This window comes from Brachycentrus maculatus, unplaced genomic scaffold, assembly GCF_059751285.1.
Source record: "Brachycentrus maculatus isolate JH-2025_06_01 unplaced genomic scaffold, ASM5975128v1 h1tg000115l, whole genome shotgun sequence".
Classification (NCBI taxonomy): domain Eukaryota; kingdom Metazoa; phylum Arthropoda; class Insecta; order Trichoptera; family Brachycentridae; genus Brachycentrus; species Brachycentrus maculatus.
Window position 1 is genome coordinate 922,965 of NW_028280868.1, and position 21,235 is coordinate 944,199.

General features: G+C 31.3%; 1 protein-coding gene across 2 annotated transcripts in view; it reads left to right on the forward strand.

Annotated features, from left to right (window-relative positions):
* Window positions 1-5,743, forward strand: part of LOC148309919 (roundabout homolog 2-like) — a 36,686-nt gene extending 30,943 nt beyond the window's left edge. Inside the window, exons 4-12 of one of the 2 annotated variants that reach the window (XM_088259275.1) lie at window positions 105-258; window positions 618-748; window positions 840-1,112; window positions 1,222-2,312; window positions 2,965-3,199; window positions 3,285-3,630; window positions 3,738-3,913; window positions 4,001-4,380; window positions 4,479-5,743. In XM_088259275.1, the coding sequence (XP_088115401.1) occupies window positions 105-258; window positions 618-748; window positions 840-1,112; window positions 1,222-2,312; window positions 2,965-3,199; window positions 3,285-3,630; window positions 3,738-3,913; window positions 4,001-4,380; window positions 4,479-5,114 (3,422 nt within the window). In that variant the 3' untranslated portion in view covers window positions 5,115-5,743. The remainder of the gene's footprint in view (window positions 1-104; window positions 259-617; window positions 749-839; window positions 1,113-1,221; window positions 2,313-2,964; window positions 3,200-3,284; window positions 3,631-3,737; window positions 3,914-4,000; window positions 4,381-4,478) is intronic. The other variant, XM_088259276.1, reaches the window with a different exon arrangement.
* Window positions 5,744-21,235: the final 15,492 nt, after the last annotated feature.

Sequence of the window (21,235 nt, forward strand, 5' to 3'; positions counted from 1 at the left end):
TAATGAACCCTCTTTTAAAATCATATTCTGTTTTTGTTTTACATTTATTTACTGTTATAACATAAATATCCGTTATGAAATTTAAAGATATTTTATTTGAATAGTTCTCCGCGAGGACTTTCGTCTGGAGCCAGCCGATACCAGGGGAGCAGCAGGAGACAGCGCTCTCCTCGAGTGCTCCCCACCAAGAGGCGCTCCTGAACCAACTGTTATGTGGAGGAAAAATGGTTTGGTTTTGGACTTGGACGACAACGATCGGTAAGTTATATTATTTAAAAATACCCCTTTCGTAGAAAAAATTGCGATTTATTTTCATTATTTTAAAATATCTGTAGATCTACGTCAAAATTTTCAAGCTCTTATTTTGAAAACTGACATAAAAAAACAAAACCATAAATTTTTCTTGTAAAAAAAAGTTTCTTATGTGTTTCTCAAGAATCATATGCGTAATTTGTCAGCCGAAGAAAACACACAAGTTTTTATTTTCACTTATAGGAGACCCGATATTATCAAAACTATTCATGTTTATGGCAATAAATTCAAAAATAGTCTAATGCAAGTGTTTTATTTTAATATACGATAAATTTTATCACAACATTATTAAACTTTTATTTTAGAATAAAAATTGTGGATGGCGGTAACCTTATAATCCAAGATCTTCGACAGTCTGACGATGGAAGGTATCAATGTCTAGCTAAAAGTATTGTCGGAGTAAGAGAGTCTGCTGTCGCACACTTGAGGGTTCATGGTAATAACATTTAGAAATTTCTTTAATTTGATAAAATGACGTTCTCATATTCTCTCGCTAAATCGTTTTGAATCTATTATATCTGTTATAGTTAAGCCATATCTGATAGCTGGTCCATCGGACGCTGTGGTGCTAGTGGGCGGGAGTGTAACCTTCCAGTGCCGAGTGGGCGGGGACCCTCTCCCTGACGTGCTGTGGAGGAGGGCTGCGGGGGGCGGGAACATGCCCCTGGGAAGGGTTCACATCCTAGAGGATAGAAGCCTGAGGCTCGAGGGTATCGTCCTAGAAGATCAAGGAGAGTATAGCTGCGAGGCTGATAACTCTGTAGGATCGGTCACGGCTACAGGAATTCTCAAAGTTCATTGTAAGTTCATAGAAGTGTGAGAATATTTATTACTTAATGAAAGCTAAAAACTTAAAATTATATTGAAAAATATCGTCACTCTACTTCAAATTATTTTATTATTTTTTAGCACCACCTTACTTAGATGTGAAACCAATTACTCAAAGCGTGGAGATTGGTTCGGAAGCATTTTATGAATGTTTAGCCAATGGCAACCCTAGACCTACATTATTCTGGTCTTTAGAGGGTAATCACTCCCTAATATTTCCCGGTGTTACATGGGAGAGATATAAAGCGTCGATATCAATTGACGGAAAATCTTTGCTAAAACTACAAACAACTCTAAAGGAAGATTCTGGAGCGACGGTGGTATGCTCTGCAGTCAATTCTGCAGGTGCTGTTACCAGTAGAGCAAAGTTGATTGTTACATCGGAAGATGAAAGACCACCTCCCGTTATTATCATAGGACCATCGAATCAAACATTGCCGATAAAGTCCATTGCTGAATTTCACTGCTCCGCAGTTGGAAATCCGGATCCAGTAATATCGTGGTACCATAAATCGATACCGTTACTTCCCTCAAATAAAGTAACGATTGTTAACTCGGGACTTCTAACGATAAAACAACTAGAAAAAGAAGATTCTGGAATTTATTCCTGCGTAGCGTCTAACAAAAATGGAAAATATGTATGGAGCGCATTCCTCAAAGTTGATTCTCCAACAAATCCGAGCGTCAATTTCTTTCGAAGTCCTGATCCCTCAACGCTGCCGGGTCCACCAAGTAGACCACAAGTAAAAAGTCAAACTGAATCTAGTGTCACTATTACATGGACACCAAATAATAAAATGGGATCATCTTCCTTGCTCGGTTACCAAGTGGAAATGTTTGCCAGGGATAATCTTGGCGGTGGAAAATATGACGCCAAATGGAGAATCGTTGCCCATCGCAACCAAGATCCGACTTTTACTCAAAAGAATCTTAGTGTTGGAGGTTCTTATATGTTTCTGGTTAGAACTGAAAATTCACATGGCTTTTCTCCACCAAGTCCTTTATCAGAGACTGTTTTGGGTGTTGGAGATAATGAAGTCTTGCTAGGAGCAGACGAAGGAGAAGGTTCAGCATTAATTGCTGAAGCCCGTGCTAGTTTACAAGGAGATGAAGTTGTTCGACTTAGTGATGTGATTCCAGTTGATTCGTCTACAATCAAGTTGGCTTGGGAGGTTGGTTAATTTTTTAATTGAATTATTTAATTTAACTAACTAACTTACTAGCTAACCATCACGCCGCTTCCCCGCAGGGGTAGGCAGAGAGAATAGAGCGCCACACCACTCTGTCCTTGCAAACATTCTTCGCCTCTTCCACGTTCATGCATCTCCTCATACATACCCGCCAATTGTTACGACTCTTAACCTGACCACTTTCAAGTATTTGGCATACCTGATCGTGCCATGTTTTTCTCGGTCTTCCCCTGCTTCTTTTCCCACTAACATTCGCCTCATAAATTTGTTTTACCGCTCTTTCCTCACTCATTCGTTCTACATGTCCAAACCATCTCAACACACCTTTCTTAATTTTATCGATAATGCTTATCTCAGCTTTGCATTCCTTCCTAATTTCACTATTCGCACATCTATCATACATCGTTTTGTCACACATTCTTCTGAGAGATCGCATTTCGACTGCATTCAGTCTTCTTTCAACCTTCTTTAATTATTTGATTATTTAATTATTTAATTTAACATATTTAAACAATATTTAACAATTGTTTCCTAGTAAGCCTAAGAGGTTTGTATGACTAACCATGAGACCACGAATCAAGATGTGAAAATTGATTAACTTAACTTTATTTACAATGTTTTTTTTCGCTTTCAGGCTCTCAATGCATTCAGCTTGGAAGGGTTTTATATTTATTATAGACCACTTGATAATCCTAATTCTACTATTGGCGAATATTATATGCAAACTGTACTTCATTCTGGTAGCACGTCAGGATTTGCAATATCGGGTCTAAAAACATTTACATCTTACGAGTTTTTTCTGATTCCTTTTTATAAAAATATTGACGGACGACCATCCAACTCACGAATCACTAGAACTGCAGAAGGAAGTAAGAAAACGTTATTGATTACGAAAGTACTTTATACGATATTACTTTAAAATAATTATCATTAATTTCCGGTCCCTATTTTTAGTACCGTCAGAACCACCGAATCAACTCGAAGCCTTTTTACTAAATGCTTCTTCTGTTTACCTGAAGTGGAAACCTCCTCCTCCAGGGAGTCATAATGGAATAATACAATATTATCAGATTATTGTGAAAGAATCTGGAAATGAATCACATGCTGTGTACAATGGATCAGTAGCGGGAGGAAATACTAAAGTAGGAGGACTGGTACCAGGAACATCTTATTGGCTGCAACTTGCTGCAGCCACATATAAAGGCATTGGCCCATACAGTCCTCCAGCAGCCTTAAGACTTCCATTAGCTCCAAGCAATGAAGTTGATGCATCTTCAAAACTGCTGGATCCTCTACATAGGTATATATCATATAGACAAACACCTTTATTTAGCTCTTATAATTGATTGCAAATTGATTTTTCAACTAAATTACCAGTAAATCTCATTTTAATGTTTGTGTTTTCAGAAATACATTACAACAAAACCCTCAGCAAGTTGACGCAGGAGATCTTTTGACAGAAACATGGTTTCTCATTCTTGTCGGTTCTATGATTACAATAATGATCGTTCTTTTTATTGGAACATTTGCTATTAGAAGAAGACTTCTACTTTCGAAGAAAGGGGGTCTGCCAAATTTGTATGGTAAGATAGTTACACATTTAACTACTATTTATTCCGATTCCCCCTAATTTATTCCTAAAATTTATAATTTAATTTTGATGTTTTCAGATACTCGATGTATTGGTTCTAATCTTATAACGCAATTAAATATTAAAGGAACTCCAGGTTTACCGAGCAACCTCACAACTTCGTATAACCAAAACAGTGTAACTAAAACAGACTCTCTGATGTGGATGGATACTCGTCAAGACAACTGGAGACAGTCAAATAAAGTGCTCCATGGAATGACGGAATACAATCAAGGCAGTGGACAAGGGATCTTGCCAGAGTATGACAAAATTAATGGACAAAATATGCCAGACTATGCGGAAGTTGATGCTGCCATGATATGTTACCGTAAAAGTAGTCTGGATGATGCTAGAATCAGCCCTGCGGCCTATGCTTCTGTTCCAGTTGTTTCAAATGATAAACAACTTGCGGGCACCTTGGTGAGTTCTTAGTTTTCAGTAATTTTTTATATTATAGTTTTAGAATTTGTGATAAATTAGTTTACCGATAAATTTAATACCGAAATTTTTACTCACAGGGTTGGATGAAAATGTGCACTGGAAGCAGGAATAAGGTAAATGAAGAACCGGAAGAGGAGGTCTATCCGGCAAGCAATGGTGGTTACTTTAACAGAAATGTCTACTCTGATACGTATTTTTCATCCGGACGTTCAGATATGTTCAAATTTGACAACGTATCTTTAGATATTCCCAACCAATCATCTTCAACTGTCAATTGCAACGTAGCTAACGGAGGAAGATCAGTCAAAGAAAGAACCTATTCTCAACCTCAAACTCCTTGTAGCACTATCCGAAGAAGTCATCGGCTTCAAATTATCAGATCACAAAACAACGATAAAGGGATTTTATGTACCGACTCCCCAAAACTACAAACTAATAATACATATCACGAAATGAGAACTCAAGAGAATCCGACGTTTTCGCTTTTTGATGACCAGAACTGCAGACTTTCTGATATGCCTGATGATGATAAAGAATTTGTTGGCCATGTACAGCCGATGAAGTTAATCAGCAATCAGTATTCTCGACCTACCATCACGAGAGCATCTCCAACGGGAAAAACGAACTTATCAAGTTTTTCGACAATGAAGAATCCTAGCCAAGCTAAACCAGAGTATCACTCCTCTACTAGAAGTGAACCTGGTAATCATTAACCGTCATACTAAATCAAATGTCTTATATTTTCCTAATGACAAATATCAAAATTTACTCTAGTTCAACAAGTTCTCGGTTGTCTACTACTCTAAGATGATAATTCTTCAATATCTTTATTCTTCTATTCTCGTGTAAATTGGTTTCAAAATAGGTACATAATAATTAAAAGGTATTGTTAATATTTAAATGATAATGTAAAAACGAGAAGAGATAAATTTGCGCTGAAGTGTAAATAGTCCTATTTATTTTGAAATATTTGTTCAGCTTAAATTAATTAAACTAAGTGTAAAAATTACATAATTATATCGACGTATACCTAAGATAATACATGTGATACAATAATATATAAAGACTAAATTAGTGGATATTAATTTCATATTACCTACATGATCGGGGAAGAAAATGCTGTCGCGCAATAAATACAATTACGTACATATTATTATATGCTCAATATGGGTGTGATTTCGAAAAAGATGTATTGGTTTAAGATTTTATACACTATTGTAAATATTATTATTTGATATTGGTGTTTGCTAAATTTGATTTTTTCAACGTACGGAGTGTGAATTGAGCTGTTACATGTACATGAAATTGTAAATTGAAGTAGAAAAATAAATTCCTTCAAAAATACTGGTTTTCATTTTAATTTCCCCAATGATATATATAAAAATTAATTATCAATCCAAAATGACTTATGCGTTTCAATTTGTTTACAAAGTTAATCAAAAGGGTGATCAATTTCAAAGTAACATAATGTCGTTGAAATAATTCAATTAAGTATTAACATTTTAAACGGGCATTGCTCCCTTTGAGGTTTTCTTTTAAATTATCAATAAAGAAAACGAAGTTTAATGAGATGGGAATATAGACGTCTAACCTGACACTTGAATCCTTTACAACTAACTTGGTTTACAATTTTAAAAGTTGAATATAACAAGTCCCAAACGGTAATAATGGTGTGGAATGCATAAAAAACGTGTCGCAATAGATTTAAAGAATTGAACTTTTGAAGTTTTAACAAACCTTCCTGAAATGTATGTAAGATTATCTTCCCGATTTATTGAATATACCTCAACACATCCCTGTAAAAAAATCAATCTAAATATGTTTATTAAGACCAGTTAATTATAATATTTTTTTAGTTTATTTTAATTTTTGTGTACAAATACTGAATTTGCTCTAAATAAAAGTAATTCAAACCAAAGATTTGTATGATATCTCAATATAAAAGAAGAAACCTCTTGAGATGGGAACATGGAAGCCTGGGCTTTTAAAATTCATAAAATTTTTACTTTATTCAGCCAATAACAGGTCGTAAGCCTTAATTGAAATACCAACAAAAAAATCTTGATTTTTATAGTATAATATACCATTTTTTAGTATTATCAAACAAAGACAAAAATTATGATAAAATCATCAAATGACTCATATTATTATGAGACCCATAAAAACACGATAGGATAATAACTTTGAAATTTTCAAGCCCTTTATTATTTTATCGAAAATATTTATGAAATTGCAAGAAAATGGTAATTCTATTAGGGGGTAAAGACGATGTTATAATAAACAATTCAGCCCTAAGACAGGAAGCGTCTCCTTCCGCCCTCCTTTTACCTCTAAAACCTTTATTGATAGGGGTAAGTGAATACATTTAACGTTCTTTGCTTTTAAAAACAACAATAAAAACTTTTTTGTTAAACTTCTTCAAATAAGAAAGCGTATAAAATATGAAGTACCCGAGATTATTTTACTAAGAAATAAATAATATATGAAGCCATCAAAAAAAAGAAAGGAAAAATGAAAAGTTTATAGGGGCGATATTAAATGGAATAATGTGCAAAAAAATTTATACTTTATTTCAAAGCCTGTTTTCAAAATTAAATTTATAATTTTCTTTATATAAGCACTTGGTTAATCGATGTATGACAGAATTAAATTTGAAGGTAATAGAATGGAAAGTAAGGCTGATTTAGGAATTATTAAAAAGATTAAGAGATTTTCTTAGGGCCAGTTTGGACTTGCAGAGAGAATAGATCGGTGATTTTCTGCAAATATGAATGAGAGAAAATAATGAAAATGGGCTCGAAAAATTCGATACGAATTTTTTTAAACCTGAAATCTGGTAGTGTCAAAAACCTTCATAACCGGTGGGCAAGTATATAAGGAGGTAGCGAGGAGTGTATATATATCAGGACAAACGAGTGTGACGTTAAACCCTCTCTCTCTATCCCTTCAAACTGTATGTGAGGTTACATGAGGTTGCATACTTGTACTCGTACTAGCGTGTGTAAGTAGTACACTATTAATTATGACTCGGTTACGAAAAATTTTAACTGGTGTAAAACATTTTTTTCCAAAGTTATTTATAATAACAGTCAAAACATCGTCGAAAAATTATTAGTAGATTTATTTATTGATGCCAGATTTCTGATTTACAAAAACTTGCTCAACTCAACCAAAGATGGTACCGAGAGCTCGCATGCGAATGAAGGTATCAATTGAAGGATATGTATTTAACTTAAGTACACATCGAAAATTGAATAGTGTAGTTGACAAAGATGGTTAAATGGTGAATGTTACACGTGCAAAAAAAATCACTTAAACCAACATATGATATGTCGTATGCCTTGTAAATATACAGATTCCCAAAATTTATCTTTTCAATTTATTTTAAGATGTCACTATAAATAACTGCAAAGTGAATAAACCCAAATTTCAGAGGAAAGATTTGGACACTTAAAATATTTCGAAAGAACACCTGTTAAAGGTAGGTATAACATAACGTATCAGATACAAAGAATAAAAAATATATGCAAAAGTGTCAAATATAAATATTGAGAAATATTTGCGATACTAAATTCAGGTTTGCACTTGCATATTGTGAAAAATAAATGTGTTTATAATATTGAACACCTAGACATTTAACAACGATATATATATATCAATTGTAACTTGTATTGAAAACACTATACATTTATAGTGATTTAAAAACAAAGTTACATTTTAATTATAAAATGGAAATTCACAAAGTTAGTGCTTGAAATATAAATTATGTTTAACAAGAACTTTTATTTTTGAATTTGTTTCTCAAATGTGGCGAAAGAGAAAGTTGAATATCCTGATTTAATTTAATCGAAATATGAATAATTGGCATCTAAAAACCAAAATGTTTATTTTATATGAAATATAAATAAATGTATTCAAATTTTATATTATTTTAAGGCCCATTGCAAGCCAAAATTTTAGAATACTATTCTCGAATCACCTAATAAGAACCTTGAATAACCACCCTTAAACCCTTCACTCACCCCTTTGGGGTCACATCCATCCCTGAAGGACTTACGATAATAAAAGGCTCGCCTTTTTGCCGCCATCCTCCGTTCCGGATATTTCAATAGCCTCAACGGCAGCAGATTAATTTCGTTAATAATATTATATTTAATATACCATTTTCCTGGAAAGGCTTATGAACGTTCATCAGGGAAATCTTATTGTACACGATTCTGTGAGACGATGGATTTGAATTTAATTTTTGGCTCTTCTTTGGCTTATTAAATAGCTCGATGTAATACCTGTCTTTCTTTTGTTTCGACCACCGTTTGATTTTAGAAAACCAACATTGCGTTATATTGTAGTGAACAGGGAAATTTTGGAACAGTTAGATGGATGATTTCGTATATTTGGAAATTATGTTTTCTTTGAAATGGAACCGAGATAATGATGAACTGAAATCAGATAAAGGTTGAAAAAAATGTGTTGGGTGGTCCATGGTTAATAATAATAATAATAATAATAACCATATCCGCTCCCTAGGTGGAGCATATGGAGTCCACAAACTGTCTCCAGGCTTTTCTGTCGGCTGCCAGCTCCCTTGCATCCTCCCAAGTCAGATCCGCGTCGCGAAGTTCTGACGAAAACTGCCGACGAATTGTCAGCAATGGTCGTCCTGGGCGGCGCGAACCTGATGCCTTGTATGCCTCGCTTGCTTGCCTCTTTTACAAGGCATCAGGTCCATGGTTAGTTAAGCCAAAGTGTCTCTTGAGTTAGAGTGTCTGCATTCGAGACCACTCTACCACAATTTGATACCTATTTTAATAATGAGCTACTTAGGCTCACATAAATAGTTGGAAATTGAAGTATTTTTGTAAATAATTAAAAACACAAATATTCTCCTTTTATTAGAAAAAAAGGACAGTGAATGCTGGGAACAGAGTGAAAAGTGCACTGAAATTATTTATACAAATTAATAAAATGAAATTAGTTATCAAATAAAAACCAACAGGCGAAAGCTAAACTGGCGGTGCACAACGGAGTCCTGGTTTCAATCCTAATGTTTGTTAATAAAGTATGGTGTTAAAATAAAAATGATAATGAAAGTACTCTTAATTCAGTCAAAATCATAAATGTGCGACAATACGAAATATTATAGATTTTTACACAAACTTATATCTACATTAAAAAAAAAAACATGAATTTAAAAATTAGACAGTTTTAAAATACCACTATTTGAATTTATTTAAGTTAAGATGATAGGTTTTGAGAATTACAGATATTCTCATCAATAGGTATAAACTAATATTGTTGAGAACGTTTGTAGTTTTTGAACTAACCTAGTTATGTTAACATTTAAATACTTAAAAAGTTGTATAATACAAGTTTTTTTTTATATGTTTTAAATCGTCATGTTAAAATGTTAAAATTAAATTAATTAATTAATCTTTTTCTACAAAGTTAAAGCCAAATCAATACATAAAATATTTAATGGTGTTTTGTTACTTTGTTGTTAAAAGTGACAAACCTTTCCCTTTATGTCTTTAAAATACGCACAAATTTATCGTTTCATATTTGCCACGATATTCGCCTTTCTATTTTATATGTCAATTATTCATATATGGTACATATTATTTGAGTTTCATCACATTGTATATTTAAATGTATTCTGAAAATTAATTAAATAAAATGAATTGGGCTGACGATGTCAATTACACTCGAATCTCGCGTACGTTTAGCTGATAAATGGAAGTCAGCAGTTCGGATATGTAGGCAGTTAATTATCGTAGAATCCTAAGCGAGCCATATAATTTATGTACGAGTATGTATTAATTAATTGAATGCTATTCGGATGAACGCTTCTTAACCTGCCTGCGTACTAGAATGTATGTAAATGTCACATTCAGACGTAGAGACACATATACGTTAACATGATGGCACGCAATGAATATAATCTATGGAGACATCAAATCAGTGACATGATACGAATTCGAATTGCGAAAACTTGTAATTTAAAAATAAATTACTAACCTATTTTTATGTACTAAAAAAAGGCTAGATCATTATTGTGACATGTAAAAAAATTGTGCACAATATTTTGAATGTGTCCAAATTTTTGTTGAGAAATTACTAACTGTACTCCAAATCGCAAGCTTTTGTTTTTATATTTAAAATGTTCAAATTAAATTTTGAAAAGTGATTTCGATTTCAATCTTAGCAATGATGTAGGAGTGTTTTGAGAAGATGATATGGTATTGGGATGCAACTAATAATTTTTCAACAAAGGTTTGGACTCTAAATAGTCTAAATTAGCACAATTCAATTGATAATGACACATTCAAGTAATTCCTCGTATATAAAATTATTTGACAAAATGCATTATTAAATATTTTTGTCGACTTACATGTATTGTAAACCATGATATCGCCCATAAAATTTGTACCGATTTTTTTTTGTGTAGTGTCAATCGCAACGTTGTTAAGGAATGGTAAAAGTTATATAGCTCTCAATACTGTACTGAATAATAATTCAATAAGTACTGAAATATTTTTATATTTATTTTATCTAGTAAAAATATAAAAACGACATGTTTTTTCTAAATACAGTTAAATGTCCCCTTAATTGAAATTTGAATTATCTAGGGACATAACACTAATAACTTTTTTGCTATAGACAAAAAAAATTCACATAATTTTTGATAAATAAAATAAATACCTTCATAATGTTCTGACGTAAGTTATTCATAAAATCTTATTGGTCTTTCTAAAAGTTAAGTTTCACATGATGCATCATATTGAATTATTTATTACTCATTTCTTGAAATATCTCCGTTAAACAGCAAGATTTTTTTTAAATAGAAAGGATAGATTATATTTTATTTATTATCATTTAAGATTCAGACAATAAGAAATTTAAAGAATAAGAGTTTTAAAGTATTGTTTTTTTTTATTAAAATCCAGAAAAGGGTTATAAATGAATTATTCAGGCTCGTAAAATTTCTATGAAATAGGTAGTATAATATTCACTTCAATTCCCAGGAGCACATAAGGTTTCAAATACAATAGTGTGCCGTTTTATACTGGTAAGAGGTAATGAGAACGTGTACAGAATGCGGTCAGGGCTAATCTGTAACACTTGACTCGGGGGGCAGTGCAGTGGATACAGGGAAGTCTCCGGTCTAAGTGTACCGCCGCGCCTTGCTGGGACCCTGGGACTCGACTTTATGGAAATTATACACTACACAGTGCGGCTGTGGTTATTGCGTTCTGCTTTCTGCATTGCAATGGATGCATCCCAACTGAAAAGGGCAATATTGATATGAATCCTACGGTACGAATTTTTTAATATTAAATATTTTCACCTTTTTTCAATTTTATTTTGCTTTCTCATTATTTTGAAGAGTAAAAATTCAAACATTCTAAATATCTTAGTAAAATAGTGAGATGTTTTTTGTATAAAATCTTTAAAAACGTTATTTTTTAAGTAATTAAATTAAATACATATTTATATGTACATTCTTCTATTGTAACTCCTATCCACACCCAATGGTGCATAGGGCACTGCATCGTATTGACACAGTGTTATCTTGATTGTTACTTAAATGAAAGCAAGGTAATCAGGGACCAGTCTATGGTTAATTAAATAAATACTAGAGTGTAAAATCACTGTCTTCATACCAAGTGCCATTCGTTTTTATACGAAAATAAATATAAGTCTTAACATCCTGGGGCTTACAACTTGGTATTTGACTGGCTTGAGTAATCACTTTTAACACTATAGTGACGTTCACCATTCTGACTATTCTCAAACGGCAGTATAAGTAGCTGAAATGTTTATAATTTATGTTCATTTACTTAAATTGTGATAATACAAAATATACTGATGTAAAATAATTTTGTGGTAGTACAAAAACATACGGTGGATGATAGTGTAAACCGGGCGTAAATCAAATTTTACGCATTTTCCATTAGCTGGGCTGGACGTAAATCAATCAATTTGCTTTCGGGGTGAATTACCAAAACGATCCACCACCCTCGCAGCCTACAGCGCCCGGAGGCCTCCGGCACGAACCACGTGATCAACAGGAGCTCCAATTTGATTGTGTGGTATTTTTGTTATGTCCTGCCACTGCAGCCATGTGATGATGCCCGCTACAGGTCTATGGAAAAGCCTTTATTAATTATGATGCACTGTGTAGTTGACACAAAGCTAAAAGCCACTTTCAGCGGCGCACCTTTATTCACGGACTAGATTGGAATCAGCGAGGTTTCTAAACATGTTTTCATGTCCTGCCTCCCTTCAAATGTACTTTTTTTTTTTCATACAACTTTAACTGGATTATAAATTTCATTAAAAAATAATTTTTATATGTATTATATCGTTATGTTTCAAAAAAAAACTTTTATGTAAAAATAGTCATCGATTCTCATTTATTTAAAGAAAATTTATATACGAATTAGGAAAGCGCAAATTATAGAGATTTCAAAAGGTCTTTGATTTTTTTTTTGTGAAAGCAACCAAAATCACCATAATATAAGAAAATAAACAACCTTTTAAAATAAATTAAGAAGGTAAATAAATAACAACAAGTAAAAAATATGAATATCACATTCAATTACAATGTGATTAATTAAACAAGCAATTTTTTCATTTATTTTTTAGATAGATAGCTTCGAATTCGCTGAAGCCAAAACAGGTTATATAAATCTCCATGTAGTCACAATTTTTTTAAAGAAAAAAATTACAAGTTAATATGTATTACAAAATGGTATTGCACACAAATAGTAATGCCGTAGTATTGTTGTATTATTACAAAATTTGAACCCTAAGAAATTTGAGTGAGTGGTAACATAACCACAATCACGACTTTATATCTACGGTAGCAGATAGCATAATTTTATTAAACTAACTTTGAATTTTGGAATGTTTATAATTCTTTTTTGTACTAAAAAAACTTTAATTTTATTACTGTTTATATTATATAATAATCCAATCTACCTTAAATGACTGAAAACAGCTCACATTGCTAATCTTTGAACCATTTTCCTCCAGCTATGCACAGTTTTATAGAAATTTTCCACGTCAATTCTGTACCAAAAATCAAGATACTATACAATTTTTTCCACTGATTTAAAAAAAGGCTTAAGTGTCATTCTTGCATCGTAGGCGAAATACAGTTTGACGTTTTGAGGATTCCGTCATTCAATTTGGACTTTGTTACTATGGCGTTGATTCCTCTAATGGAATACAATGCACTAGTACTGGTATTGTATGAAATACAATGAGATGCATAATACTACATATATTTGTATACCAGCAACTCTGATGTATTACACTGATATATTCATGTGAAAACCATGTTCACGTGAAAAATGCACGTAAGTATATGTGAACATATACATATACAGGGTATATAACAGAATGTGTTTATTTGCGGAAAATGTGGTAAATATGTACGTTGTAGAGATGCAGGGTTTACTAATTGAATGAAAAATCACTCAATTAGTATTTCACAATACCTTCATAATAATAATTTGATTACATTTTCAGGAATGTAACGCACAATTAAAAGGTCTAATATATTTAGAATAGTTTGTATAATTCAATGACACCTCTCCAAACTGTAGAATGAATACTACACATATCCTATGCATAATTTAAATCGTTTCAGAATTTTCAAAACTTAATTCTGTAGTTTCATAATACATAATCACTTTTAATGTGCATAGAAATTTGCAATATAAAAAATGGTTCTATTTTTTTAAAGTATTTATTCAGACAGTGAATTTTTTCACCCAAAAATTATATACTATTACATACTATCAGTGTTCAACTGAGTCGTATCATCTTTATTTTGTTTAAAAGAGGTGTAATTAATTAACAAACGTGTTTAATCATGAAATTTGAATTTTTTAAATATGTTTGAGGAGATGCATGAACATGTAAAATGCGAAGATTGCAAAGACATATTTTCGATGCATTCTATTCTCTCTGTTTTCCCCTACAGGAAAGCAGCATGATGGTTAGTTTTTAAAAATAACAATTTGTAAAAAAATATTATTTTCAAACAAGTGTTCTATGTGTCTATTTCTATAATTATGTCTAGCATATTTATTTCGTTATTTTATTTGCACTTCGAAAAGAATTGGTTCATTGCATTGTTGATTATTTCGGATGTATACAAAATAACAGGAACATCTCAACAGGAGTGGCATTATTTCCCGCTTGGCCAGTGAATAAACCCTTGTTTGAAATAGGACGTCCATTGTCAAAAGAATTGTGACATTTCTCATTTTGTGTGCTGCGGAGGACCCTTCTTTATCCCAAATGTATACACAGACGTCAAAGAGAAAATTGCTTTTGATAAACCATAACTCGAGTTGGTTTTTATTGAGATTTTATTTGTATTATATAATATCCTTTGCTGCGAAACAAGCGATCCTTGTAAATATTTTATTGAAAATTGGCCGAAGGATTTGGGTCGATTAATGATTCTAGAGAATGCGTTTATTTTTGTGACAGCCATTTCGTATTCCGATGGCATTATTGAAAACTAATAAATTAACCGTCACGTGGCTTCCCGGCAGGGGAAGCAGAGAAAAGAAAACCCCACAACACTCTGCATTTGCAAAGATTATTCACCTCTTTTACATTAATGCATCTCCTTACACATACCTACATATAACTTCTACCACCGGCTCCTGACCTGAACACAATATTTGACAAACTTGAATTCGTCTATTTTTCTTGGCCTTTTTCTACCCTTGTTTCTAACTTAATAAGCCTATTTTTTTACTGCTCTTTCCTCACTCATTCGTTCCACATTTTCAAACCATCTTCCCTTAACATTCCTTTCTTAATTGCTTCGATAATTCTAATTAACTATTTCACCATTCAAACATCGATTATGCATCGTTTTGCCTCCACTCGTTTAAAAGATCGCATTTGGACTGCAATCAGTCTACCAAAGCATTGTTTATATATATATATATATATATATATATATATGTATACATATATATATATATATATATATATATATATATATATATATATATATATATATATATATATATATATATATATATATATATATATATATATATATATATATATATATACATATATATATATAAATATATATATGGATATATATATATATATATATATATATATATATATATATATATATATATATATATATATTATATATATATATATATATATATATATATATATATATATATATATATATATATATATATATATATATATATATATATATATATATATATATATATATATATATATATATATATATATATCATATCTAAAAAAATACATTTTACCCTTAGGGAAGAAGGTGCAGTACGTGTGGTAGTGTACATTTGTCATGCCAACACAGGACACTTAACCCACAAAACGACACGAAAAAAAAATCACCCCAACTTTCGGCCAGCGCGTGGTAAAATAAGAAAATAAAACACCGTTATATTTTCTGGGCTGAATTGTGCATTTTCATTTGCATTTAAGGGGAAGCTGAACCTGTTTAGAATCAATACTGGTACGTAGGAGTACGTAGATAAGGGTGGTATCGCTAGAACGACAAATTCCAAAACTTTTCAGCCGCTAAATTAGTTCCGTTCGGTAAACCAACCCCTTAGGGTTTACCAATACAGATTTGCAGACTGCTCAAATGACCGGTGATCATTGGTTTATTTGAAAAACGGTAACATTTTTAAAAAAATTTGGAGCGTTCCAATAGGTTTATAGGGTAACACCAATAGTTTTATAGTAAAATACCCCAGTATCTTTTTCTTGAGATATTTAGGTGTGATAACCGTCTCTGTGACTGACGCTAAGAGTATCATTTGTTTAACTGCGCTCATGTGATGGTAAATGTAGTACGTCGATGTGTGACAGATACCACCAGGACGTCGATCCCAAAAGGAAGTTAACGTTTTAATTACTCAGAGTGGATAATTTTAACTTCACAAATTCTTAGTTAGTAATAATAATAAAAACAATATTTTTATTTATTTGTATTATCACCTCAAAGACGCTGTGAAAAAACCTAAATGTCAGTAGAAATTAACATCAAGAAGAAAGGCTTAGATATTTAACGTAAATGATGATATTCATTAAGAAAATAAGGATGTCAGCAATGTTTAGGATACTTGGCGTTGCATATTAGTGCTTGCACAAACCTTAGTTACATACTAAGAACCAGAACTCAAATCTATCAATCGAAGAATTAAATTTAAAAAATGTCTCCAAAAAAAAGAAAAATTAAGATTCAACTCTTGATAATACGTCATGTTATAAAATGCGTATTCATTATATCGTGGTAGGTAATTCTATATATTTTTGTTTGTTCGGATAGTTTTAGACACTAACATGTAGCCAAAACAAGTATAAACATAAATAATAATTTGTCCTTTATGTAAATAACATATAACGCTGTGTAGTTACGTAGAAGGAGATGTAGCTACAGCGATTCATTTATTTACAGAGCTGTCGGAAGTCTGCAGTAAGTGAAATGTATGATCAGTTGGTAAACACAGCCCGCAGAGGCAAATGTTGTGCTCCGGGCCTCTATAACTACTCTATACTCCATATTCACTACCCACCTAGACTAACCTAATCGCATGCACTATGTGCACTCCAAACATATGCATACTGGGAATACTGTGAAAAAATTTCACCTAAAATAACTAAGTCTTGAACATGTTTAAAGGGAGAAAAGTCTTTCAATAAAAATTGAAAGACTTTTTTCCCTTTAAAATTGACAGATTTTAAATTATTGAACTTTTAGAAAAACGTGTATTAAAAATATTTTTTTTATGTAATAGTTTTTTTCTTAACCATTTTTTTAAACTTTAAACATACTTCATATCTTTTATGCCTTTTCGGTAATGTTTTTTTCCAAATTTTGCATTAAACTTTGTTCTGTTTTGTTTATTTTATACTTTTGTACTTCCTTTTTTGTGGTAATTTTTTCTATACTCCAAATTCACATTTTGCACGTTGCACAAATATTGTAAAATGGCAATTTTTAACTATAAGTTAATTTAAACTTAAGAAAAATATTGAAACCTATTTATAAAGAAAAAAATTGTTTATTTGTAAAAAAACAGTAGGTATACAAAATCACAGTTTAAATTTACAATAATGAGTACTCATAGGGATTTCCCGTGTCAAGGGCATATTTTATAATTATTATTTAGCGAATATTTGCTAGTAATATGTTTTTACTTAACAAGAGTCGTGCAGTCTTGCATGATATGGCTGAATGACATACTCAACTTTGTACTCGTATCTACCCGAATCCATTATTCGATTTTATATAGCTCTTGTACATATTTTTTTCGTTGTTGAATAAGTTGGTCAATAATGGGAGCAGCAAGAAAACTATACATAAATGTATACTTATTTATTTTGTATATATTGAATATATTATAATTACAATAAAATATTAAGTTTTGTTTGAATACGCACGACACGATGTTTTCATCAATAAATGAAAATCAAAACTGTGTAATGAAATAAAACTCATTAAGTGGTATTATACAAGTGTTTTATGTATAAAAAAAACATCAATATGTCATTCCACAAAGTTAATGCAATCAATAAATAATATAATTCAATTCATTTGCTGGTGATTTCTACTTTTAACATATCCTATGCTAGTTACGATGTTCCCATCCAAAAAACAGACTTAGCTCTTGTATTTGTTTTATACGTGTTTATACTTGATCTTGTGTTTCTATGAATGTTTACATAAATTTAAAATATCGTAAATATTCGCAGTGAAATTAGAGTAGAAATGCTGAAATTCTTGTAAACCTAGAATACCTAACAGCAGAATGGTGTTTTATTTCTGAGAATGTGGGTTAGTATGGCCAACGCATTAAAATTGCTCCGCATTAAAGTGTAGAGTGGATAAGGATAATCGCTTATTAGCGCTACTCTCGGCTAGAAGCTCGCAGTAAAGTGCTACCATTCGTCTTCATAAAGCTCTGCGTTCCCAGAACAGGAGGATCTAGTGTAATAGTAGATGTAATAGATTTTTCAAAGCTAGTACTTAGCCCCAGAGACCTGAAAAAATAATGTACAAAGTGAAACATTATTATCATTTTAACCTCACCAAGATTTATTGCGTACTTGCAAACATATTTCACCATTTGCAGGTTTTTAATACTTTATGCATGTAAATAAAAATGTACAACTGTTTTATTAACAAATTTTCTATGGACAAGACGTTAATACATTTTTATCGGTTCGAATTATACGTAACGTATAAAACGGATTTAAAATAGTATAAACATAACAAAAAGCAAGCAAAAAGACATCGTTGTTATATCACTCTCCTTAAATCTATTATCGTTCCGTAAATTTACACCATTATTATCATAAGTTTTGCGCGTATTTGATAATTTTGAGAATTAAAACAATAGTTTTTCAAAATGGTTACTTTAAAATTAAATACGGCAAAATTATTTTTATTTAAATAAAAGTGTTTCTTTCGTAATTTCTACTTTGGATCGCTTGGATTTTTCTGTGCGTAATGAAATTCATTGTTTGGATATTTATAAGTTCGTTGGTAATTTACTTAAAATGGTGATATTGACTAAATAAGGATTGGATACAGAGTGTTAGGATTGATCTTAATTGGTAAAGAATACAGGTAAAATATGAACTGGCGATACAAAACGTGGTTAGAATTTACCTTTACTTATGAGTTATCATAATACTGTTTTATAAATTACCATCAGGATAACAATGCATTTTATGATGATACACCATTAAAAGGCAGAGGAAGAAGGTTTTTAAGATATAATGCCAAACCCGTATATCTTTGCAAATGCGAAAATATTGTTTTTTGCTAATTGTACACTAACATTTGAATATCTTTTGTACCATGCAAGCCTTGTTTCTTTATTTCCTTAGCCTCTTATCCAATATTTTCATTTTAAATGTATTTTAAACATATTTATTCGTTTGTTTCTCCCACATTTCCAAAGCATTCCAACATGTTTTGTTAATGCTTATTTTATGTCTTTATTTTTACCCAAAGGATTGTACGACTCCATTTTATACCTTGCTTAACACCAAAATTATTGAATGTATGATACAATACCGTTTCCAATTTCCATCTCCTTTAGTCATCAAAGTCAACATACGAGGAATAAGCAGATACTCGTGTATAGATTATACCTCCCAAATTAAAGCTGATTATATAAGCTCCACGTCATTAATAGACTCAAGTATGTACCACAAAAGGACCCATTCCAGGAATTCCGTATCCTAGAAGGTTATACGACAACCCGGAAGCAGGATACGGGTCACCGGATAAGGAAATGCCACAAGCTTTGTCATGCCTCACATCTCGCTTCTTTTAACTACTCCTAGATTTGCCACCTTTTCTAGATTTGCAATAGGTAAAATAAATTTAGAAAAAATAGAACAAACATGGTTTAAAAATTAATCAATCTTGAGTTTAAAAAATACATCAGTTTTATTACTATTTTTTTCTTGTAAAAAAATGCTTACAATTATTTTATTTGCAAATCTTGAATGTTGTCAACTAAGCAGCCGGAATAATCAGCAGGTATGTATGAAGAGATATATAAATATTGAAGAGGCGAAGATTGTTTGTAAGTACAAAGTACCTGTGAAAATGGCGTGATGGTAAGTTGGTTAATTACTTTTTTATTTAATTCTCTTAGAAAAACATTGTTTTATATTAAATTGTTACGGCTTTTTAAATGTATAATATGATGAAATGAGCAAAAAAAAATTAACGAAAAAGGAAAAGAAATCCATGGAATTTAGATTGAAAATTCTCATTTAATCAATTGTACTGCGGCAAAAAAATTCAAAAAAAGTTTCTTAAATGCCATGAAAACTATTCATTAATATTTGAAAGTATGTACCATTTATTTTGAAGATATCCTTATATTGTTTGGATGAACGATGAAATGATATTACGAAAATTAAAAGCTTACGTTGAAAACTCCTCAAAACATAAACAACTCTGTTTTTAGATAGCCACATACCGATTAGATTCAGTAGCGTCAACAAGATGAAATGTTTAGAAAAATAAATTTATTTTGTGGAAAGATTTATTAGTTTTCTTTTGCAAAGTATGTCGTCACTTCCAATAAGGAAATATATTGAGAGTTGTACTTCTGTAGGTGGCGTATGACGAAGGATATTGAAATATTATACTCTTTCGTTTACAGCAGATGTACTGGTTATATAATATAAATACATACTTCTAGGGATTTGTGGACTGAAAGAGAATATATATTTTTTAAATGACTTGAATATTTTATTATTTGTAATAAGTAGCAAAATCTATCGCAGAATGATATGAATTTTCTTATTTTCTCTTTTATATTCTTATTAAATAATTTAAGAAAATGGCGATAGTTACAACCTGAATAATTTTTTACAAATCTGAAATTTCCATTCAAGAAATTATTCCTAATCTTTTAAATATATATATATATATATACAGTATATATATATATATATATATATATATATATATATATATATATATATATATATATATATATATATATATATATATATATATATATATATATATATATATATATATATATATATATTTATATATATATATATATATATATATATAATATATATATGTGTATGTGTGTGTGTGTGTGTGTGTGTGTGTGTGTGTGTGTGTGTGTGGTATAGAGAGAGGTTAGTAAAAGTGCATATAGTTAATGGAGCGGGCTGTAAATCGAAGGGAAGGCAGGATGCTAGTTACGCTACAGGGTAGACAGGTGTACCACCCCGTGACGTCACAATGCAA